We start from the raw sequence: 25,678 nt of genomic DNA, 5'->3' as shown, positions 1-25,678 counted from the left end.
TCGTATAAAATCCTTCTTGCTAAAATAAATAGCAAGAAGAAAGATTTTATACGGGCACTAAACCCATAAACTCGTAGAACAAGGTAATAGTCAAAATATCACGAAAGGGACAAATAGCACTCAGTGACTGTATAAAACTAAGGCGCAAACTAAGCTGAGGATAACTCCAGACACGAATAATATAAAAGATTATAGGGAAACCACAATAGATAACCCCTATCTCTAAACAACTTTTGGCACGGCATAGGCACTAATTTTTGGTAAAATACCACAGACAAGGAATATGTGTCTGCTATGAAAACCAAACAATTTTGTGGGAATCAGGATATCGTAAAAACTTACATTTTTATTAATGAATGAGAAATAGCAAATGCAGGGAAAAGCTTAATTAAAAATGTTCTAAAATCAGCTGGAGAAAAATGCAGGTTGCAAAAATTAGAACCCCCCCCCCCAACCTCCTAAATATATGGCGATAATGAATTTGACCATAGAAGGGCAATCAGCATAAAAACTTGTTAAGGGTATTTGAAAAATACATGAAACATATAAATATGGGCTTAGGAAAGACCTATTTTACTGAAAAAGTGGAAAAGACTTGAAAATACCCTTAGGCTCCTCTGAAATAACGAATCAAAAAAAAGAGAAGGGTTCAAGTTGAAAATATAGCCAGACGAAATTAACAAGGAAAAGAAACTGAATTGAGTCAGTTAAATTCTGTTATACGCACTTATATTAATACTACAGAGCTGTGTGCCATTATTACTGTGTGTTATGTGTGTTACAAATTACTGTGTGCCATGAAGGCCAGGTATTTCTTCTGCAGAAGGGCCACTTTTCTGATGAAAGAACAGCCCAAGAGAAAATTGTTGCCACAAATTATTGAATAAATAATTATTGTGTGTGCAGGTCCTTAATAGTCTTTTTAGCAGTAACCCATGACAAGGGGACCTGGAAACGTTATAAGGAGCTACCAGAGGGCAGTCCTGGTAAGCGAATCTTCAGAGTAGAGGCAAAATCATATGATAATGGCTTTACAGGTATAAGGTGGACAGCAAAATTTTTTAGCTGTAAATAAAGCTGTAAATAAAGCCTTAAACCAAAAGGACATTAAAGCTGAAAAAAGAGAGATTACAGACAAAAACGTTATAAAACTGTCTCAAGTACCAAAAAAAAAAAATTCGAAAAGAATTAGAAAAGCTCAAAAGTCTGAATAAACAAACAGGCTTATAAGCTAATGACAGTTAATGACACAAGCGGGTTCGAAATAGAACCAAAGTTTTAAAACAAAATGTATATAGTCGTATATGGGAAAAGTTATATAGTTAAAACAAATGTAATTGAGAAAATATCTACTGTTATAAATATATTCCGAAAACCTTTTATAAACAGAGAATTGTATTTTAAAAAAAATTATAGAAATGTAAATATCAAAGTTATGTTATATGAACTATTACCAAGCCCTTATATAGAGGCTAATCACAGTTATCAATTATAGTGCATAAATCTAATTGTTGGAGTTGTTTTTGTTTTTTAAATATTTTAATTACAGTTAGGACTTATCATATAAAAGTCTTGACGGACTTATTTAAAAGTTGTACAAAGAATAAACATTGCAGTGATTAAAAAAATTATGAAAGTACATAATTATTATTTGTTTTTAACAATTAAGTAATGTATCAACACAACTTTTGTTAATATATATATATATACATATATATATCCTAAACTATCCATGTAAATAGAATGAATTAAATGTTGAGTATTTGTGTTTTTTTATGTTTATATCATTCAAGAAGTATCCTACATTAATACTTCATAAGCAATTAACAAAACAATAAGTTGAATTAATTCAAATGCTAATCTATACTGTGTATTATTTTTTTAATGCTTTAAGTTTTAAACAGTAGTTAAGTATCCTATCTAGTTTTGCGAATTAAAAAAAAATACTTATGTAAGCTATTACACAATGCTTATATATATATATATACTATGCTTTTATCAACTTTAAGTTTTAACTAGTGATTTAATGTTATATGTAAATTTTTTACCTCGAGTTAACGTATTAATAATTTTTATTGTGAAATAATCCGTTTAATATTAAGTTTGAAAGAATAATCCAGCAAGAAACATAATGTTTCGATTTAAGCGGGATAGTATTTTTGGAGTAATTAAAAGAGAGAAAAGTAAATAAAAGTAATTAGACTTTACGAAGTTTTTCTTTCTAATATATATGTAAAACTATATGCTTTTATATGTAATCTAATGTGAATATTTATTTTAGATACAGCCTTAGCTATTTTTTGGAAATCAAATTTTTCATAACATCCTTTTGGATCCATTTCTCTATAATTTCTTTGACGCATTTTTGGAAAGTATCAAATTTCAAAACCAGTTCAATTATATCCTGGTACTATCATCTCATACCATCAGAAACCAAACCATACTTGATCAACTGATATTTGGAAACTACAGACTTTACTACAAGTTCATCAAAAGTGAGATAAAATCAGAAACTAATTTAGGCCTATATATTTTGCTACATAGCCCAAATGGCTTATGTCATTGTAATATGTGAAAATGCTTTGTGCTAGAAAAATTTGTGAAAATCTAAAAATTAATAATGTTATATTTAATTTATCCAAGGTAATTGTAAAACGAAAAATAAACGGTAGATCAACCACATCACACAGATAAATTAAATTATTAAAGGGAATTAAATGTAAACTCAAATAATTTATAAACTTGTATAATATAACTTGAAATCTAATTTAAGTAAAACCACTAACATTATGTTTAAGCCGCTTGGGGTCAAGTTAAAACAGAATATGCATATGAAGAGGGTAAAAGAGTAATTGTCAGTCCTAGAGACAGAGAAAAAGAGAAACAAGGATGAATTTCAAATTGAAATCCATCGACAAAAAAAAGAACATGGCCTATATTGGACCAGAAACATGACCCTAAGGAAAACCATTGAGGGTATATGCGCATAATGACCCAAAGATGGCAGCATAATAGCTGTAAAAAAAATTAAGTTGTTTTAAAAGTAAAATATTGAGAATTGGGACAATTCTTCTTTAAATGGGGAGTATTGTGGTAAATCTTTCTAATTTAGTTAATTATTAATTGAGTAAAAATATATTAAAACGCAAAAACAACGTTTCAAAATACCACTTTTTAAGATAAAGATACAAATCGTGGAATGTGTGGGCTTGGAGGGAACTTGCTCAATAACCAATTTCCTGGCTAAATGCGTCAATGTACCGGAAGGACGTGGTTAGTTTTTCATATATATACCCCGATTTTTGCGACTGAAGGAAGACTTTTTGACTTGCAGGTTCAACCTCTGCTCGTTTATTTTCTCATTAGAAATACCTTGGGATTTTGTCGGATCATTGTAAGTGTCTGTATCTTATTATATATCATTGTAGTTTTTGAGACTTGTGGTCTACTTGGGGCAGCCAGTCCCAGTAGCATATCTATATCTGTAATTATTATGTATTGTGTTTTAGACTACCTCTCTCCGATCTACCCTTAGCCCCTCGAACATACCCAGTCGGTAAGCCTCATTAGTTCGGTCATAGCCTAAGGCACGCTACCAAAGTTTAATTACCTTAGGGCCAGAGTTTATCTCCCCTACAAAGGGAGAATAAAGGCATCTACGACTACAACCCCCAAATACCATAATTATAAACTTCACAACACATTTTTCCCTCCTAGAATTTTAAGAATGCTGTATTTCTCGCTAGTCCACCCATATCTGTTATAATGTGTAAGTGTTTGGTCAGCGACATTTAATACTTATCTACTGCCACTGAGGGTTCTATAAAATAAAGCTGTTTGTGTTTTATCTGGAATGCGAGGTTCTGACTCGGTTCGAAGGCAATACGACGGTATTAAGATTCTGCCACTCTTCGGCCTAGTTAAGTTTTACACGGAATTATTCATGTTTAACAGTTTTAATAACCTGCTACCTTCATGTTTCTCGATTGCATTTACTGAAGCTCAACACAGGTATGAGACAAGAAATGCCCATTCAATACGAACCCCGTTCCCTGTAACAACAAGGTCTACATTTTCTATCCGTTTTTCTTGCCCGGCTGTCTGGAATAAACTTTCTGAGGAGATAAAAACAAGACAGATCTGGTTGAATTTCAAAGGTCGCTTAAATTTATTTGTTTTTCTCAATATGTAAGATCTCAGTGGTTATGCGTAAAGACTCATCGGTTATATGTTGTTGTTGAGAGTAGTCTTGGAGTTTTGAGTGGGTGAGTAAGTTATTTCCTTTTTTTATTTATTTTTCTTTTCTCCTCTCTTTTTGTGAATGTTGGGAGTTTTGTTGGGTTGTTTGCGTGGATGATTCTCAAGTTCCCACTTTTTTGTTGGAGGGGTGGGAGAGGGAAGCGAGACAAGATATATATTTGTTTTTGGGTTGGACCCTTTTTGGGTTATATTAGGGTCCGAGGAAATAAAAGATAATAAAAGAAAATATTATATATATATTTTTTTTAAGTGTTTTTCTTTTTTTTCGGGGTTTTGTCCGGCATGCAGTAATGCATTGGATTGTGTTTTTTAAATGAGATGTTTATTTATTTATTTATTGTAACCCGTTTGTAAATAAAAAAAAATATAGCATTATCTCTCAGCTTCATATTTAAGCCGATTATTCTTTTAATTTCTGTTCATTTTGGGTTTAATTTTTTAGTTGATTGTAATTTTCTAGTTGCTTAAGTTTGAAATATCATAGGACCCTATTTGTACTCCTAATAAACACTAATATGGCACTTGCCTTTTCTTTGAAAAATGACTTTTTCGGGATGTTTTTTTTTTAAATGAACAGAAAAAAATGAATAGGCACAAAGTCGAAATTTCCCGGAGATTCAGAGTTTAATGTAGATTGTCATCAGTTTTGGTTTCTTCTGTTCTGTTGGAAGATTGGTTGAGACTTCGTTAGATCTGGCGACAGTACATCTTAAAACTTTCTCGTATGCGACCAATAGTCTGCCTTACTACTACTTCTACTACTAACAACTCACCGCAGCACCAAGCCGCCTTAGGCCAACACAGCTACGCACGATCCTCCTCCACCCCAATCTATTCAAACCCCCCCTTTTTACACCCACCCACGAAGTTCTCATTTCCTTTAAATCTTTCTTTATGACGTCCTCCCACCCCAGACGGGGACGACCTGCTTTCCGTTTAGCCCTAGATAGTTGGCCGAAAAGAACAATCTTCGGCAATCTGTCATCCTTCATCCGCACAACGTGCCCTAACCACCTCAACCTTTCTTTCATTATAGCCCTATTGAACCAAATTTTTTGTATAGCCTATTGTTTGAAACATGGTCAGTCAGCCGGGTACCCAGAACAATCCTTAAGCATTTTCTCTGGAAAACATCTAGCAAATCTTCATCCGCTTTTCGGAGCGCCCATGCTTCAGAGCCATATTTGACCACTGTCATCACTGTAGCTTCTAATATTCTAATCTTGGTTTGCAGACTCATCTTCCTATTCTTCCAGACTTTTTTTAACTATGAAAAAACAGCCTGAGCTTTGGCTATTCTATATTTAACATCTTCACTGCTCCCACCATCTTTACTAATAATACTACCAAGGTAAGTGAAGCTGCCCACCTGATCAATCTTTTCATTACCCAACGTCACCTTTTCATCTTCACTTATTCCTAGCCTTAGTGAATTAGTCTTCCTAACATTAATTTTCAACCAATTCTAGCACCCTGAACTCGCAAAACCTCTAAAACTTCATTCATTTTGCTCACACTTTCATCTAGGATGCTTAAATCATCAGCATAATCCAAGTCCAGGAGACTTTTTCCTCCCCATTTGATTCCGTGGTCTCCCATTGCCTTTCCTGTGCTCCTTAAAATAAAGTCCATCAAAATAATCCATATAAAGGGGGATAGAACAGAACCCTGCTTAACTCCTGATTTAATACAAAACCAGCTGCTAACCTCAGTTCTTACCTTAACTGTAGCAGTGTTATTCTATTACTTAGCATTAATCACTTTATGTATTTGTCTGGTTTACCGTACAAGGATAAAACCTTCACCAAAGCTATTCTATCAACAGAGTCGAACGCTTGCTCATAATCTATAAAACTGAGGACCAAAGGTGTTTGAAAACTCCGGCACCTCTCAATTATTAGCCTAAGAGTGAAAATTTGGTCGACACATCCTCTACCTTTTCTAAAACCGCACTGCTCTTCTCTTAAAAGTTTGTCTATGGCATCTCTCAGTCTAAAAAGTATCATATTACTAAGTAATTTGCTACCTACAGAGACCAGACTAATGCCGCGATAATTACCACACTCACTTTTATCACCTTTCTTATAAAGTGGCTTAATTAAGGTTTTCCTAAAATCGTTAGGTACTACCCTTTTTTCAAAAATCATATTCATAATCTTCAATAACTTATTTCTAACCTCAGAGCCACCATATTTAAGAAACTCATTTACCACCCTATCAGCACCTGGAGCCTTATTATTCTTTAATGCTTTTAGTACTGTTGCTAATTCCTCCTCACAAAACAAATCTTCCTTCACATCCAAGGTATCACAAACTTTTTCATTTTCCTCTATATTTTTCCCTGCAACTTTATCTCGGTTAAGCAAGTTCTCAAAATGTTCGGCCCATCTCTCTTTAGTTTTTTTCCTTACCACTAATTGCAACCCCATTCCCATCTTTAGCTGACCCCAGTCCGGATTAACTATTCCCTCTTAATTTGTTAACGTGGCATTACAACATTTTACTATTATGCCGTCTAGCTGCATCTTCCAGATCCTTCGCAATTTTATCCATGGCCTCCACTTCATACCTCCTTAGTTCATATTTTAATGCTTTTTCCACTTTCATTTCATTCCTTTTGTTTTCATATGATCTATCACATTGATAATTCTCGTACAAGTCCTTTCTCCTTTCTATTAAACATAAAGCTTTTTCACTAATATTCTTAGCTGCAGTTCTAGCTTTCTTCCCAAATACACATTCAGCAACTTCACAAATTATTTTTCTAAAATTATTCCAACCATCTTCCACATTATCAAATTTTAAACTATAAAGATTAGTATTCAACTGTTCCTGGAAAGTTTCTCTCAAATTCTAATCTTGGAGTCTACCAACATCATAACTTCCCGGGAGGTAGTTACCATTCCGATATTTCAGCTTTAAATTAACCCTTGAAACTACTAGATGGAGATCTTTACTTTTAACATCAATAACAGCACTCCTATATACCCTAGCATCTTGTATTGATCCTGCCAGTCCTCGGTTTACTATAACATAATCAATAAGGTTTGCTGTCTTACCATCACGTGAATACCATGCTAACTTATGAACCATTTTATGACCAAACACCGTATTGGTTATAACTAGATTATTATACGTACAAAATTACAAAAGTCTGTATCCATTACTGTTTTGTTTTCCTACACCATATTTACCTAGGCTGGGATATCATCTATCCTATTTCGACCAACCTGGGCGTTAAAATCTCCCAGTAATAACATCATATTTCTACCTGGGACCTTGTCTATTTGGTCCTGTAACTGTAAGTAAAATTCATCTGAGTCACTAGTATCTCCGTCAGTTGGTTGTACAGGGGCGTATACTACTATAACTAATACCCTGAACTTTCTAGTCATAAAATGAGCAATTAGTAGTCTATTATTAATACCTTCCCAGCCTAAAGAAGACTTGGCAGCTTCCTTATTCATTATCAGCCCTAATCCCTGTCTATGTACCCCATCCTTCCTGCCTGAGAAAAACAAATTCTATATCACCTAATTTCATGCTTCCTACTCCTGGGATATGAGTTACTGAAACTCCCCATAAGTCCAGTTCGAATCGTTTGAATTCGTCAGTCAAAATGTCGGTACGATAGTCATTTTTTAACGTTATAAAATTCAAATCTCCAATTTTCATGTTCGTTAAATCATTGAAATTATTTTTGCATCAGAGAAAGCAGTGATCCCAGATACCAGTTCAGGATAGAGATCACACATCTTCTCAAGTCTACATCAAAGCGCTTAAGCCGGTTTAGAACCATACAGCTAGAAGTCCCTGGGACCTCCAGCATGAATGGAGGCTTTTTGCAATCCCGGGCCCATCTTGGTCACAACATGGTTTTCAGCACTTGGCGATGCTCTTCTATCAACAAGAGTCGAAATCCTGCGCAGACAGTCTCAAACCCTTTTACCTCCAACTGATTATATATTCATGCCTACAAATATTATACTACTACGGGGTGGTAGCCAATAATAGATAAATTAGCTAGGAAGAGGTTTTTCAGCCCAAAGACGCCCATCAAAACATACCAAGACCAGAAGAATTGTCCATTAGTCAGAATCCCGTGCGAATGTAGGTACCAATTTCCTGAGTCGCTGGATTCGGCCGGGAGTACAATGTGTGGTTGGGGGCAGAACATCCAACACTTCCCGTGTCTTCCCACAATATTTCTCCAGGGAAACCAATTTAAAACTGGGTCGACTCTGGCTGAGCTTACAGAGTCAGTTAACCCCCGTCCCGAACCAAATAACCTGTGACAGAAGGAATCGAACTCCTGTCCTCCGGATTTTAAGTCTAGTGTGAAAAGACATCATAAGTAGAAAAACTGTGTTGCCGAGGAAATGGAAATACGTGTACAACTTTGTCATTCTTGTCGACGTCTGTATTGGTTATCCTATTGCTTGTCCAGAGCCAAACTATTTAAAATAGTGTTTTTTTTTATCTCAATGTTGTTACAAAGCATCTCTTTTGCTGCAAACCACCTTTATGGATGGGTCTTGGAGGTTCATAAATACTGTGCAGGCCTCTTCTCTGTATTTCATTGAGAGATACTAGAAAAGTATTAGAGAAAACATAATTTCTTCTCAAAAATTTTTCAAAGAAAAGTAAACAGCCATTTTAAAACCAAAGAAAGGTATAAACAAAGTGATATGAAAAAGTTATATAAGTGATATTAAAAAAATTACTATCAATGAATCAAAAACGAACATAAATTAAAACTATTAATCACTTGAAATACAAATATAACTATTATAGATGTATAATAACTATTTATAAGGTACAAGATGTATTCTTTTTTCTCACCAGCTTTTGTGGACAGCTTTATTAAATATATTGAGGCAATGGAAGCCCTGCATTAACTGTAAGCATAATACTGGAATGTTTTTCGCTTGTTTCTCTAAATATTCTTGTAATTCTAGGATTGAGAAGAAGTAGCACTATTTAACTTATCGTTAATGCTCTTGGTCCAGAAGGTTTTGTATTTCAGATCGTGATGGGAGGGTTAATCGGGGTATTTTTTTGAGGGGAATGAGCCAAACAGTATCCACTTAAACCCAACATGGGTAAGAGTCAGGGTTGCCATCCTGACCTGGAAGAATTTACTAAATCTGAGAGGAAAAATTTACTAAATCGTATCTGTTTTTACTAAATGTTCAAAAAAAAAATTTTCTGCGCGTGCGGCTACCGCCGCTTTATCAATGGTCTTCAGGTAATAAAATTCAGATATGTTGAAAACGTAAAAAACAATCAACGAAGAAAAACAGCTACAACTCATAATCACGAAGCAATTCAGGCGATGGAGTGCTTAGAATCCGAGGTGTGTTTGAATGTGACGGCTTTTGAAATTTTTCCCCCAGTTTCCGTTTTTAGATTTGAAATCTTAGCCCTCCCATTTTGCATTTTAAGAAGAAATTTGCCAGTTTTAAAACACTAATTGGGCTGGTCTTTAAATTCAGGATAAGCTGCTTACAAAGATGTCTGGCAGATTTTAAAACAACTAATTTGGGATTTTTTCAAACTGATTTTTCTGGACTCTTTCTCGTTCGTATCCAAGGAATCTAAAACCAATACAATATATGTCACTTCAAAACGGAAATGACGTAATCGGCTTCCGGTTTAGTTGTAAAATTATGTAAATTAAAAAGTGCACCTCAAATGGCACTAGGGCTGCCAAGAAAAAGAAAACTTATATAACATATAATAATTAGTTTTAAAAAATATCACTGTGTCAATAGTCTTCAGGTGAGGTAAATCATATAAATTGAAAAGTAAGAAGAAAAATATGTATCACTCTTAAAAAAAGTTGCACTTCAAAGGCTTTAATCATCCTCGTCCTCATCCGAATTTAAAGTATCCACTTGATGACCTGAGAACAAGTTTCTTCGTTTTCATCAGGGACAAAACACTCGAGACATTTAGTGTATTTCGGTTTTTGGTTTTGAGGAACGACAAAATCGAGAACTGTCTCCCTATTCCAGCACTTGAATGGGGCAAGTTGCATAGAGTCAGAAAGAACTTTGGCAAGTATGGAAAAAGTTTTTTTCTTGCAGCGTCTTTAAAAAGGGACAAAGCTATTCAAAATTTGCACGAATTTTCGAGGTCCGACTTTGAAACGTGACGGAGAATCATTTTCCTCCGTGACGGGAGTTCTTCCCTCTCAGAGTGTTATGCCTCTCTCATTTTCATTGTCTCTCCCTCCGTCTTGCAGGTTCTGAAAGCTACCTTTTCAAATCGTACCATCAGAGGCACAACGGATAATATTTGTCTCTTGGGAGAGATTGCTTCATGAGGATCAAGAGCTCTCAAATTAGACAGTGTTTCATCCCAACAGCTAATTCGCTTACGTATCTGGTCAGCTAGTTCTATGTAATACATTGTCACTCTTTTTCTAGAAGTATCGAGTTCCTTTTGTTCGAGAGGGAAAACAGTGAAATGTTACTTTACTTACTTTCGGCGGGAACCAGACGATGAACTGTCCTGCCCGGCACCAAAGGATCTTGGGATGACTTCCGACGACCACTTGGACCTGTCGGCGGCAGCTTCTCCGGCGATCTTCAGCCAGTATTTGTCCCATCTCCGACCGTGTCTCCTGAATCCTCCCCACGGTTCCAGGTCCTCCTTGAATGTTTGCCACAGGTTCTTCTTTTGTCCTCCTGGTTTACGTTTCCAGGAGGGGGCTGGTTCGCAGACAAGGACGTCTCGACATATCGTGCCTTCGGGACGGCGCAATGTGTGGCCGAGGAGTTTCAGGCGACGTCTTTTAATGATAAGCGATAGCTCTTCTGATTGGCCACAGCAACTCCTTACTTCACTATTGGAAATCCTGTCCCATCTCTTAATGCGGAGGATGTAACGAAGGCAGCGGTGGTCGAACACATCCAAAGCTCTCGCATCTTCAGTCTTGATCGGCCATGTCTCGCAAGCATACAGTAGTACTGCTCGAACAGTTGCACCATAGATTCTAACTTTTGTTTTGGTTGAGATCTCCCGTCTGGTCCATAATGGTTTTTTCAGACTAGTAAACACTCCCAAGGCTTTTGCTATGCGGGCAGAGATATCCCTTTCAGCTCCGCCATCAGGTGTTATGATAGAACCAAGATACTTGAATTCCTCAACGCTTTCTATTGGCTCACCGTTGAGGGTAACTTGGCAAGGAGCAGGTTGGTTGAGAGCCAATACTTTAGTCTTTGCGCCGCAGATGGCCAGTCCGATGCGCTTTGAGACCTCATAGGTATCGTCGATCATGCCTTGTAAGCTGTCGGCGGTAGTTTCCAGCTCAACAACGTCGTCTGCGAAGTCCAGATCTGTCAGGGGCTGGAGGAAACCAGCTGTTTGTCCGAAGACTATTCCGCGGTGGTTTCTCATTGCATTATACATGATCCAGTCTATCGCGTAGTTGAATAATATAGGTGAAAGGGGGCATCCTTGCTTTACCCCAAACTCCACTGAAAACTTAGGGGTGTCATTGCCAGAAACACGGACGCAAGTCTCAGTGTCCTTATACGCACTTCGGAGTATCTCAATGATCTCCCGTGGCGCACCGTCTTCAGCCATAATTCTCCATAGCTCCTCTCTGATGAGAGAGTCGAAGGCAGCTGCAAAGTCAATAAAGGCGATGAGAAGGGGTAGATGAAACCTGTTGTACTGCTGAAGGATGAGGCGAATCGTCAATATCTGTTCTGGACAGTCTCTGCCTGGTCTGAAGCCTGCTTGTTCAGGACGGGTTAACTTGTCACGTGCCTCTTTGAATCGATTCAAAAGAATGACGCAGAAGATCTTCATGGCATGGTCGATCAGGGAGATACCTCTATAGTTTCTGCAAATGGCCTTATCTCCTTTTTTGTATAGCAGAATGAGGACTGATACTTTCCAGTCTTTTGGGAAGGTCTTTGTTGTCAATACCTTGACAAACAGGTCGGTTAGGTGGCATAGTAGAGTTGGTGAGGACTTGAACATTTCAGAAGGGATCCCATCCTCTCCAGCAGTTTTATTGTTTTTCATGCACTTCAGTGCTTTTTGTACATCCGCAATACTTGGCAGATCGAGGTTTATTGCGTAGGGCTCTCTAGCTGCACTCGAGAAGGCAGGTAGATCGCACAGGGGTTTGACAGGGTTCAGTAGCTCAGAAAAATGCTCTCGCCAGCGTTCCATGCGCCCTTCTTCTGTTCGGATGATTTCTCCGGACTTATCTTTCAGTGTGTCAACCGTTACAGGAGCTTTTCCAGTCGCTTCTTTAAGTAGTTTGAACATTTTTCTGCTGTTGTGGCTCCTGGACGCTTGTTCCAACTCATTCGCCAGATCTGACCAGTACTGTTCTCTGTCCCGTTTCAGTGACTGTTTAACTGCTTTGCGGGCTACTTTTAAGGGTTCTTTAGCACCTCCCACGAGGGGTCGCTTCTTCTTAACTAGTTCTATGGTGTGGTCAGAGATCCAGGCTCGCTGTTTTTGTTTTGTTTGGCCAAGCACCTCCTCAGCTACGTCCTGTGTCGCAATTTTTATCTGCGCCCATTCTTCATCGACGAGTGAGAGACGATTCAAGGCATCGAACCGGTTACTTAGCTTTAACTCAAAGTCGGCTTTGATTTCCGGGCAACTTAGTTTCGAAACATCGAAGCGCTTCCCTGCCTTCTGTCGCTTCTGTCTACTAAGGCGGTGACGGGCTTTGCAAGTGAGGAGATAGTGATCAGATCCATTTAAAGATCCTGTGTCTGCTCCTCTGCATACCCGGGCATCTGTGCAGGAGCTCCTCCATCTTTAGCTGACTAAGGTGTGGTCGATCTGGGCTGTTGTTACGCCGTCTTTCGAACGCCATGTAACGAGGTGGAGTCTCTTGTGCTCAAAGAGAGTGTTTGTGACGCATAGGTTGTTGTATCTGGCTAGCTGTAAGAGCCTTTCTCCATTGATGTATCTGTCACCAACGGTGTGGCGGCCAATAACTGCTGCTGTGTCGGGGTCTACTCTGCCAAGCCGGGCATTCAAGTCTCCAGCTACAAAGAGCATGTCACGCCTTGGTGTCTTGTCGATGATTCTTTGTAGGTCATAATAAAAGGCACTTTTGACCGCGTCACTACTGTCCCTTATCGGAGCGTACACGGCGATTATGGTTATGTGGCTAATGTGGCCTCTCAGTCTGATCATGGCGATCCTTGGTGACACTGGCTCCCAAGAGGTGACGCATGATGCAGTAGGACCGTCTATTAAGAACCCAACTCCTTGCTTAGGAAAATGAGTCCGATTAGGAAATGGTCAACTTTTTGGACAGAACATCATTAAGTCTTGTTTCTGACAGACAACAAACGTTGATTTTATACTTTTGCAGCTCCCTTGCAAGGAGCAGTTGCGTGGATTCCAGCTTGCAGCTGCGAACATTCCACGCGCCAATATTCAGATGTTTTCTTGATCGTTTTCTTGATCGGGCGGCTTGCATACTTGTCCGGCCAGGCACCACCCTGACCTGGTCCGCGTCGGCTACCGCGAACGCCGTAATAGTAGTATCTCTCTGCATTTGATCTTCAATATCCATTGGTGTTTCATAGGACTTTACTTGACCAAAGGCTCCCCAGACCCTTGGCGCCCCGTTGCGTTAGCCATTCTATTTGTCGGACTAGGCTACTAATAGAATGTTACACCACTCCACCGCTGTGAAATGTTCCTCTATATTTACACCAAAGGCAAGCATATCATCAGGTAAGTAAATCTCAGGGACTAGGACGGTTCTAAAAACGTCCTGAGGGTTGATTGCTACCGTTTTGACAAACCCTCTAAGCACTATCTCGTAGAGCTCACGGGCTTCGACTAAAAGAAAATGAATGCGTGTTCCTGCGCTTCGGAATTCCACATTGAATTTGTTTATTTTCGGCAGCATATACTTCAGGAAGTACAAGTGTGGCTTGAACACTGGGTTTAACATTGCTCCATAGCTAGCCTTTGCTTTGTCGACTGAAGATCTCTCACTGGCAGTCCCATCTAAGGCATGCCTCGAAAAAAAAGTAGCAACAATCTCCACTGTTCAAGCACGCGCGCTACAGCAGAGTGAAGAGAGAGCCAGTGAACACCACATACGGAGAGAAGTCGGTGATTCGGAACGTCGGCAAATTCCTGATATTTGGCTAGTTCACCCATTTTCTTTGGGCTATTCATGACAAACACAATTGAATCCCGCAAAAAGCTCCCCACTCCATTGGGGAATTGTTTCGCCGCCAAGGAAGCACAGAGTGCAATGCTGTGGCAAGTACAACCAAGTATAAACAGTCCAGGTACCTCTTGTGCTAAAAGGGTGGCCAAACCTTTGTCTTTGCCCATGTTTACAGATGCATTGTCAAGTCCTATGCCAATTAAGTCGGAAATTAGTACATTGATTGTGACCCAATAATCAGTGATCAGTTTCCTCTGACCCCCCCCCCCCTGGCATCATCCACCTCCAGCAACCCAGAAACTCTTCCTTCACTTCCATGTTTTCATCTACACACTTTGCTATCAACACTGGGCTCTTTTTTCCCAAGCGATCTATCGACTTGTCGACAATCAGAGAAAAACAAAATTCATTATTCAGTTCCATTGATATAAGTTTTGTTTCATATGAAGAAGTTAAATTGGAGATGATAATAGTTGCTTTGGTTCTCTTGATCTTGATACAAGACGCAATTTCCGAGTCACTAAAAGTAGACTTAAAGGTATAGAGGCCAGTAAAAGGTATAGAGACCTTCTGTGGTCATAATTGCACCCTAAAAAGTCTGCTGACCCAGTTTGGGAAAACTGACCTAGATAGTGTAACTAAAATATTAAGAACACTAAGAATCCTGTCTAGACATGACTTTTTTTTAACTTAACATTTAGCTTGGGAAATGGTGACAAAAATACAAGAAGAGTTTTGGGGAAATCTTCTAGACACTGAAAAGAGTAGCTTTGACAGCCAAAAAGCTTTCACCCTGCCCTAGGCAGGTCTGGGGTACATCAGAGCTCTTTGCAATTCACAAATTCCAACTTTTATAATTTGCATGAGTCTTATTTCATTAATGCAAAACATGCAATTGTGCTAAGCCGAATGCTGCTGTATTCAGCTTGAGAGAACTCAAACCAGAGTCCTTCTCAGAGTCTGAATATTCAGTTTTTCCCATAACAATATCCCTGACTTTAATTAAACTAGAGTAAGGGTACTATGTTTTAAGGATTAATTAAAAAAAACTTTCCTGAAAATAAGTTTTTCAAAGAAAAGTAAAGCCCATTTTAAACTTAAGCTCAGAATATACAAATACATTTTAAAATTAAAACTCAAAACGACCAGAAATTACTATTGAATAATAAATGAAACCCAAAACGAACAGAGATTAAATAGATAATCATAGCAAAAACATACAAGTAATAATATAAATGAATAAATAGATCTTAAAGCGAGTAATGCTTAGATTGAATATGAAAATCAAGCTTAAAACGAAAAAAAATATTTTCCTATTGAAGTATAAATGAAACTTAAAACGAACAGAAATTAAATAAACAATCAATGCAAACAAACATACAAATGATATTAGTGTAAATTAATAAATAAATCTTAAAACGAGTGAAACTTAAATTGAATATGCAAATCAAGCTAGAATCGAACAAAAATCATCACAAAGAAGAGTTTGGGTATCACCTCCTTCTCTAACTTTAAAACTCTCAGACCTACTGCGTCATTGGCGCTTTACTGAAAACTACATGCGTCTTGAAAAGTCGTGTAAACTATAAACAACATCAAAATTAAAATTCTATAAATCATTATATTAATATATGAAAGATACATAAGTTCAAGATTTTATTTCACTGTAATTGTATTTTTGTTTTCAATGCTGTAAGAACTGCATTGTATTTTCAATGCTGTAAGAAATATTTGTAATATAATCCGTTTTCAGTTAAGCGCCAATGACGCAGTAGGCTTTTGGTTTTTATTTACAGTTAGGAAAGGAGGCAGTATCAAAACACTTGTTTGTAGGGAAACTATATTCGTCTTTAACAACTTTAAAAAGAGCTAATAAATTAAACTGAATATTTAATGTATAATGATATTAATTGCTGAAAGTTCATCAGTTCAAAATGTTACTATAATTTTAATGTTTATTTTCAATATTAAGTACAAAAGAAAATATTTTTCACAAAATTGGTTGGTGTCGACACCGTTATTTTTGTTATAAAATCTTTGAACTATTTTAACAAAATAGATATCTTAAAATTTTATTGGATGCATTATGGAAAAAGGGGTTTGGGGGGAGGAGCTGCTTACCCTCCAATATCTTTTGACACTTAAAAAGTGATGAACATTTAATTTCCAATAAAATGAGCCCTCTCTGAAGTTTATACGAGCATTCCTTCCATAAGAACTAAACCATATATGCCCCCAGGGCATAACTTATAACCCTTGCCCCTGAAGACTGTGGGGTGAGTGTCGTGCTCAAACATCTAATTTCCAGAACTTTCAACTACGTTGAAAAAAATGGCTATATCAAAATTTTGATTGGATCTGTTTGGGGAAATGGTGGGCGTGGAAGGGGTGTCAGTTGCCTTAAATCACTTTCGACTATTAAAAAGGGAACTAGCCATTTAAATATCTAATCGAATGAGCCCTTTCTGAAGTTTCCACGACAATATTGTCTGTACAAAACCTTATATGCCCACATGGCATAACTTACAACCCTCGCCCTGAGGGCTGTGGGGCAGTTGTCATCCTCAAAGACCTAATTTCCAAAACTTAAAACTACATTTAATAAAATAGATATCTCAAAATTTTGATTGGATGGGGGAATGATGGCCATGGGGGGGGGCTAGTTTCCCTCCAATCACTTTCGACTATTAAAAAGGGCGTAAGTCCTTTGAATTCCCCATCGAATGAGCTTTTTTGAAGTTTCTACGACAACGCCTTCTATAAAAACCTTATATGATCCCAGGACATAACTTAAAACCCTTGCCCTGATGGTTGTGGGGGATTGTCCTCCTCAAAAAACATATTTTCTATCTGGAAATCAACTACGCTAAACAAAATGGATATCTCAAAATTTTGATTGGATGTGTTTGGGGGAATGATGGGCTTGGGGGGGAGGGGGGCTAATTGCCCTCCATTCACTTTCGACTATTAAAATGGGCACTATCCCTTTGAATTTCCAATCGAATGAGCCTTTTGTGAAGTTTCTACGACAACGTATTCTATAAAACATTATATGCCCCCAGGACATAACTTAAAACCCTTGCCCTAAGGGTTGTGGGGGAGTCTCCTCCTCAGAAACATATTTTCTATCTGGAAATCAACTACGCTGTACAAAATGGCAATCACTTTCGACTATTAAAAAGGGCACTAACCCTTTGAATTTCCAATCGAATGAGCCTTTTTTGAAGTTTCTACGATAATGCCTTCTATAAAACATTATATACCCCCAGGGCATAACTTAAAATCCTTGCCCTAAGGGTTGTGGGGGAGTGTCCTCCTCAAAAACATATTTTATATCTAGAAATGAACTACACTGAACAAAATGTCTATCTCAAAATTTTGATTGGATGTTAAATAAAAGTTCAAATAGGGATAAAATCCTTTTAATAGACAGTGATGTAATAGAAATTCACAAAAATACCAGATATTTCGGTCACATATACAGTGACCGTCATCAGGAGTCAAACTCTGTTTTACTACTAAAAGTAGTAAAAAGAGTTTTACTACTGATGACGGTCACTGTATATGTGACCGAAATATCTGGTATTTTTGTGAATTTCTATTACATCACCTTCTATTAAAAGGATTTTATCCCTATTTGAACTTTTATTTATCGTCATGGAAAGGCAGTGTGGTCTCCGAAATTATCTACGTGATTGGATGTGTTTGGGGGAATGATGGGCATGGGGGGGGGGGGGATCTAGTTGCCCTCCAATCACTTCTGTCTATTAAAAAGTACACTAGCCCTTTGAATTTCCAATCGAATGAGCCTTTTTTGAAGTTTCTACGACAACGCCTTCTATAAAAACCTTATATGCCCCCAGGGCATAACTTAAAACCCTTGCTCTGAGGGTTGTGGGGGATTGTCCTCCTCAAAAACATATTTTCTATTTTGAGATTAACTATGCTGAACAAAATGGCTATCTCAATATTTTGATTGGATGTGTTTGTGGGAATGATGGGCGTCAGGGGCGGCTAGTTGCCCTCCAATCACTTTCGACTATTAAAAAGGGCACTATTCCTTTGAATTTCCAATCTAACGAGCCTTTTTTGAAGTTTCTACAACAACACCTTCTATAAAACAGTATATACCCCCTGGGCATAACTTAAAACCCTTGCCCTAAGGGTTGTGGGGGAGTCTCTTCCTCAAAAACATATTTTATATCTGGAAATCAACTACGCTGAACAAAATGGCTATCTCAAAACTTTGATTGGATGTGTTTGGGGAAATTATGGGCGTGGGGGGGGGGGTCTAGTTGCCATCCAATCACTTTCAAACATTAAAAAGGGCAATAGCCCTTTGAATTTCCAATCGAATGAGCCTGTTTTGAAGTTTCTACGACAACGCCTTCCAATTTAAATTGTAGTGATTGTTTTAGTAACAACTCTTATGGTTTCTCTTAGACTGGAAGTTTGGAAGCACTTGACTTGTTGAAACAAGAATATATTTTTGAACCCAAGCAAATGGACCTTAATCTGTTAATCAACTAACTGTAATGGTCATCTCTCAAAAAATTTGAAATGAACTGACCTTGAACATTGGCAAGATTGTACTTTCTTTGTCATTAACTGAGTGAACTGAATGACAGTGATCTAAATAGGACAGAACTTTGACTCTCTTGACTAGTGTGCTTTAAGTTTGAATTATCTTAAAGGTATATGACAGCCTAAACAACAGTAACACTATGTTTACCTAACTAACAAATATAGTAACATAAGAATAAGATAAAGGGACTTGTGTACCACACACGAGGCAATCCCAGATAACGGGCTATTAACCCTGAAAAAAAAAATGTATTTCTTCTAGTACAAGGCACTGAAAGAAAGCTAGCAAGAAAGCTTGATGTCAAACATAAATTACAGTGGTTGTTTTGGTAATAACTCCTATGAGTGCTCTTAGACTGGAAGTGTGGAAGCACTTGACTTGTTGAAATAAGAAGATATTTTTTGAACCCAAGCAAATGGACCTTAATCTATTAATCAAGTAACTGTAATGGGTCATCTCTAAAAACATTTGAAATGAACTGACCTTGCACATTGGCATGATTGTACTTTCTTTGTCATAAACTAAGTGAACTGAATGAGAGTGACTTAAATAGGAATAGTAACACTATGACTTACCTAACAAACAAATATTGCCGCTGCCATGAGACTCTGGGAAACTTTTCTGAAAACAAATTAAGCGGGCAAACCAGTCGTGATTTTAAATAGTTTACCTTTCAAAGCGAGTATCAAGAAGAAGCCGAGAGAAAAGTAGAGATTTTTAAGCGGTAGGGCTGAAGCGAAATCGCAAAAATGAGAGCAGTAGTAGCCATAATATCTAACGTAATCGAAATCAGATTTTGTAATGAATGGACCCTAAATTTTCTCCCTAAATTTATGGAAAATAGAAAACAGTTTTGTTTACTATAAATCATGACTTTTTACTAGACTTCGGGAAATTTACTAGGTCCTATAAATTTACTAGATTTTTTTTACTAGATCTAGTAAAATCCTACTGACTGTGGCAACCCTGGTAAGAGTAGACCACTATTTATTTTTTTGTTTACGACCATAATTTTTTGGAGTGCCCAGAAATTACACAAGGAAGACGCTCGGAGGTGACGGTTTAAAGCTGAGAAATCTGAGTGTTTGTTTGAGCATATTTAGAAGGTGGGTGTCCATTAAAGTGACTATGGCTGCTTTTACATTAAGAAAAAATCCCTTTATAATTATCTGAAAAAATGGAAAGATGGTGGTAACTGTAGGGAAGATCAGACTGAAGTAGATATTGTTACGGCAATAAGAAAAGTTTAGAGGTGTACTTGAACCCACTATCTAAGCCAAGGCAAGTTTTATGAGCAAATATTAATGATATTTATTCCAAAAATCATGCGAACTGAACCCTGGTCCTCCCTCCATAGTCCGACTCCCCCTCCACAAAAAAACTTGCAATGATATTTTATTCCGAAATTCTTTGGAGCTGGCCCTTGGACCTCCCTCCATGGACTACCCCCCCCCCTCCAAAAAAACAACAGCAACAACCGATTAACGATAGTTTATTCCAAAAATCATGGGAGCTCACCTCTGCCCCTCACTCCACAAATTCATTAGGAAATTGTGGTAGAAACAGAAATATATCTTTAGTGGATAGTCTTGAAGTTAATAATCTGGAATGTTTCGGTCTACTGGTCGTATGTTCCGAAGGACATTGTTGTTCCTAAACTGAATCTTTGAAGGAACTGCTCATATTGTAACAGTTCATAGGACAACCCAGTTGGTTTTATTTAAACTACCTTCCAACATTTTGAAAATATGCAGCACAGTCTGTTGTTTATGATATGCTTTCATGCAGGCATAAGTTAGAGCAGTAGGATTGCCAAAAAATGTATTGCTTCACAGCGAAGACATTAACTCAATGTCTAAGAGGACTGAAAGGGCGGAATAGCATTCAAGGCAAGAGATTCCTTACCTCTGGATATGCTTTTTTAATCACGCAAAAATCAATAGGATATTAGTGATATACAGACTAAAATAGGTGCATCTCGTGTTTTTTATATAAGCGGCTGAAAACCACCCCTGAAGAACTTCGACTATGGTTTTTTCAAATGGCCTTGTACTTTCAGTGCCTTGTACTAGAAGAAATACATTTTTTTTTTTTAGGGGTAATAGCCCGTTATCTGGGAGTGCCTCGTGTGTGGTACAAAAGTCCCTTTATCTTATTCTTATGTTACTATTCTTACGATTTGAAAAGGTAGCTTTCAAAACCTACAAGACGGAGGGAAAGACAATGAACAGGAGAGAGGCATTACACTCTGAATGGGAAGAGCTCCCGTCACGAAGGAACACGATTTTCCGTCACGTTTCTAAGTTTGACCTCGATAATCCGTGCAAATTTTGGACAGCTTTGTCCCTTTTTAAAGACGCTGCTGGAAAAGAACTTTTTCCATACATGCCGAAGTTCTTTATGACTCTTTGCTGCTTACCCTATTCAAATGCTGGAACAGAGAGACAGTTCTCGATTTTGTCGCTCATCAAAACCAAAAACTGGAATAGGCTAAATGTCTCGAGTGGTTCGTCCCTGATGAAAACGAAGCAACTTGTTCTCAGGTCATCAAGTGGAGTCCAGAACTGGATGATCCCCAGCGATTTGACTCGGGCTACCAAGAAATGGAAACAAGTAGATCCCTTCAGTCGGAATTCGAAACTACTGGATACTTTAAATTCGGATGAGGACGAGGACGATTAAAGCCTTTTAAGTACGACTTTTTTTAAACTGTGACTAAATATTTTTCTTCTTACTTTTCAATTTGTATGATTTACCTGACCTGAAGACTATTGACACAATGGTATTTTTTTAAACTAATTATTATATGTTATATAAGTTTTCTTTTTCTTGGCAGCCCTTGTCCAGTTTGAGGTACACTTTTTAATTTACATAATTTTACAACTAAAGCGGTAGCCGATTACGTCATTTCTGTTTTGAAGTGACATAGTGACATATTTATCACGAACAGTTGGTTAATAATGCCAAATAGTGTTAGTGCGAAGTAAAAGAATTAGTAAATTTTATATGATTTCTAGCCTACAGCTATCATGTCCAGGCATTAGATGGGCTTATATAAAAATGAGACATAAAAATGAGATATTTGGAATATGGAAGGTCACAGGGTTGGTGGGAGGGTTTGAGGTTAATCGGTGACTATATAGTAATTATGAGGTAACAAAAAGAAAGAAGAGCATAGTAGAAACAAACAATGAAAAAAATGTAGGTTCTGAAGGAGTATTTTCCGCACAGGGAGGGGGGGTCGAGGGTATTTTTCGTGGGGGATATTTTCCGCGGGGGTACTTTCCGTGGGGAGTATTTTCAGCAGGGGAGCATTTTCTGCGGGGTACTTTTTTGTCAGGAGGAGGGGGGATTTTCCGTTTTTCCGTGGGAGGATTTTTCGGGGGGGGGGGGGGGATAAACCCCTAAGGCTTTAGAAGCAGCATGAAAAACCAATAATGTCTCAATTGTCGTCAAAATTCCCTTTTTAATTTAAGTTTAAATTTACTTGTTTAGTTTAGTTCTTGTTTGTTTTAAGTTTTAATATTACCCCGTACTTATAGGTTGAATTTCTCTATTTAATTTACTTATCTAGAAACCGCAAGCAATATTTTTTTTTAAATATTATTAAGGAATTTCTGAGATTAATGACTTAATAAAAAATTGCTACTGGTATTTACAGTTCACATGTGTTCACTTTTTTTTTTTGAAGGCAATTTTGAAGTTTTTGCCCTAATATCAGCAATAAGTGTTTTCAGCTATGGGTTCCTCTCCCGGGCTCTGGCTCTAAAACCTATTTTGTAAAAGGCTTGATTTACTACGCAGATACAAGCCCTACTTGAGCGTGAAAACGAAGCTAAAACCAATTTTGGCAGTAGAGAGGCCTCATGAGCTCCTGGGGGCACTCCTAATTAGGGCATAGAGTCATTAGGGAGAACACGTGGTTAATGGGGTCAGTGACCTCTTTCTCCAGGTGTGTTTTTGGCACGCCCTCAGCGAATGTCAAGATCAATGTTGTTATTGTTGTTTTTTGCACGCTCGATGCGAATGTTATGATCCAGAAATAGTATTTGTTGTTGCTTCCGAGCCAGATGTTACGAGGTCCCGGAAACAGTTAATTAATGTCTGACAGATGACGTCAAGTTAATTAATGTCCTTGCATTTCCAAAGAGAATTGTCACCGAGAAACAGTTAGATCACACATGGTGTCATAATTGATTGATTGGCACAAAAGGGGAATTAATTTGTTGTTCTATAGAGAATTGATTCACGAAAGGGGAATTAATTTGGAGTTCTAACAAGAGAATCGTTTCCGAGGCAGATGTTTTGATCTTAGCGCGCGAAAAGGTTTCCAAATAATTTGAAATGCATTAGCGCAGAGATGCCAAAAAAAAGGAACATGCTGAAATTCCGTTTGGGGGGTAATTTTGGCGAAACCGTTTTAGCTATTTTATGGAATTATTTCGGCGAAACACTTAGAGACATTATAAAATATGATTTTTGAAGAGATTTTGGAAGAAGTTTTGAGTGTGGTTGTTATAATACACAAGTTTCATTTGAACAGTGTTGTGAGGTCCTCTACCCTAACCCAAAGGGCCCCGAGTGCTCTACCCCAACCCAAAGGGCCCCAATTGCTCTACCCGAATCCCAAAGGGTTCCAATCCCCCTACCTCAACCCCGAAGGAAGTCCCCGGTTCTCAAAGGTTCTCTGGGCTTCCAAAGGACCCCCCCGGACCCCCCAAGGCCCTCATCCTGTCCCCAAATGCCCCCCAGGCTCCCAACTGGCCCACCGGACCCCTAAGGGCCCCTCCCGGACCCCAAAGGCCCTCCCCCCGTCCTCAAAGGTTCCCCGGACCCCCAAAGGCCCTCACCGGGCTCCCAGTGCTCCCAAAGGACCAATCGGTGCTCAAGGGCCCCCGGATCCCCAAAGACTTCCCCGGCCCCCCAAAGAGTCCCCGCTCCATTTTTTTAAATACTTTTTATGGCTTTTTTATATCTTTTGTGTACAAGTTCCTTTCATAATTTCATTCCTAAACCCATTTTCCAACCTCAAAGAGTCCCCTCCCCATTTCGTAAATACTTTCTTGAATTTTTTAACATGGTATTTTTTTTTACTTTTTTACGGATCTTAAAATGACATGCACACAAAAACTTACATGCACACAAAAACTTACACACACACAAAAACTTATACACACACACAAAACTTACACACACACACATGAAAACTTACACACACACACCAAAACTAACACACACAAAAACTTACACACACACACACAAACTTACACACACACACAAAAACTAACACACACAAAAACGTACACACACACACAAACTTACACACACACACACACACAACAACTTACACCCACAAAAAGCTCACACACACAAAAACTTACACACACACACACAAAAACTTACACACACAATAAAAAAATTACATTCACACAAAAACATAAATTCACAAAAAAACTCAAACAAACACACACACACACAAAAAATAACACACACTCACAAAAACTAACGCACACACACAAAAAAAATTAAACATACACACGAAAACTTACACACACATAAAAAATAACACACACACAAACAAAAAACTTACACACACACACAAAACTTACACACACACGCAAAAACTTACATGGAAACAAAAACTTACATGCACACAAAAACTTACACACACACGCAAAACTTACACACACAAAAACTTACAAACACGCAAAAAAACTTACACACACACACACACACACAAAAACTTACGCACACACGCTAAAACTTACACACACACACACACGAAAACTTACACACACACGACAAAGCTAACATACACACAAAAAAACTCACACACACACACACACACAAACTAACGAAAGCACATTAAAACTAACAAAACCACAAAAACTATCGCCCACACTCAAAAACTTATATGCACACAAAGACTTACATGCACACAAAAACTTACACACACACAAAGACACACACACACACACACACACACACACAAAAACTTACACACACACAAAGACTTACACACACGCACAAAGACTTACACACACACACAAAGACTTACACACACACACGAAAACTTACACACACACAAAGACTTACACACACAAAACTTACACACACACAAAAACTCACACCCACACACACACGCCGAAACTACACACACACACACAAAAACTTACACCCACACGAAAACTTACATGCACACAAAGACTTACATGCACACAAAGACTTACACACACACAAAAACTTACACACACACACACACAAGAACTTACACACACAAAGACTTACACACACACACAAACACACACAACTTACACACACACACAAAAAACTTACACCCACACACAAAGAGCTTAGACACACAAAAACTTACACGCACACACAAAAACTTACACCCACACGCAAAAACTTACGTGCACACAAAAACTTACATGCACACAAAGACTTACACACACGCACAAAAACTTACACACACACACACACAAACTTACACACACACACACAAACACTCACACAAAAACACACATAAACACACACACACACACAAAAACTAACACACACACGCAAAAACTTACATGCACACAAAAACTTACATGCACACAAGAACTAACACACACACTAAAACTTACACACACTCACAAAAATTTACACACACTCAC

At 37.9% G+C, this 25,678-nt stretch overlaps 1 protein-coding gene across 1 annotated transcript; it reads right to left on the bottom strand.

The window, feature by feature from the left end:
- Positions 1-13,053: 13,053 nt before the first annotated feature.
- On the bottom strand, positions 13,054-13,437 carry LOC148941090 (protein CFDP2-like). Its single transcript, XM_089105163.1, has one exon. The coding sequence runs from the start codon at positions 13,435-13,437 to the stop codon at positions 13,054-13,056; it is 384 nt and encodes a 127-aa protein (XP_088961289.1).
- Positions 13,438-25,678: the final 12,241 nt, after the last annotated feature.

Source organism: Artemia sp. Qi Xiang Cuo, chromosome 19 (genome assembly GCF_049724085.1).
Source record: "Artemia sp. Qi Xiang Cuo chromosome 19, ASM4972408v1, whole genome shotgun sequence".
NCBI lineage: Eukaryota > Metazoa > Arthropoda > Branchiopoda > Anostraca > Artemiidae > Artemia > Artemia sp. Qi Xiang Cuo.
Note: the sequence above shows the minus strand (reverse complement) of the source record. Positions and strands in the feature narration are given on the sequence as shown.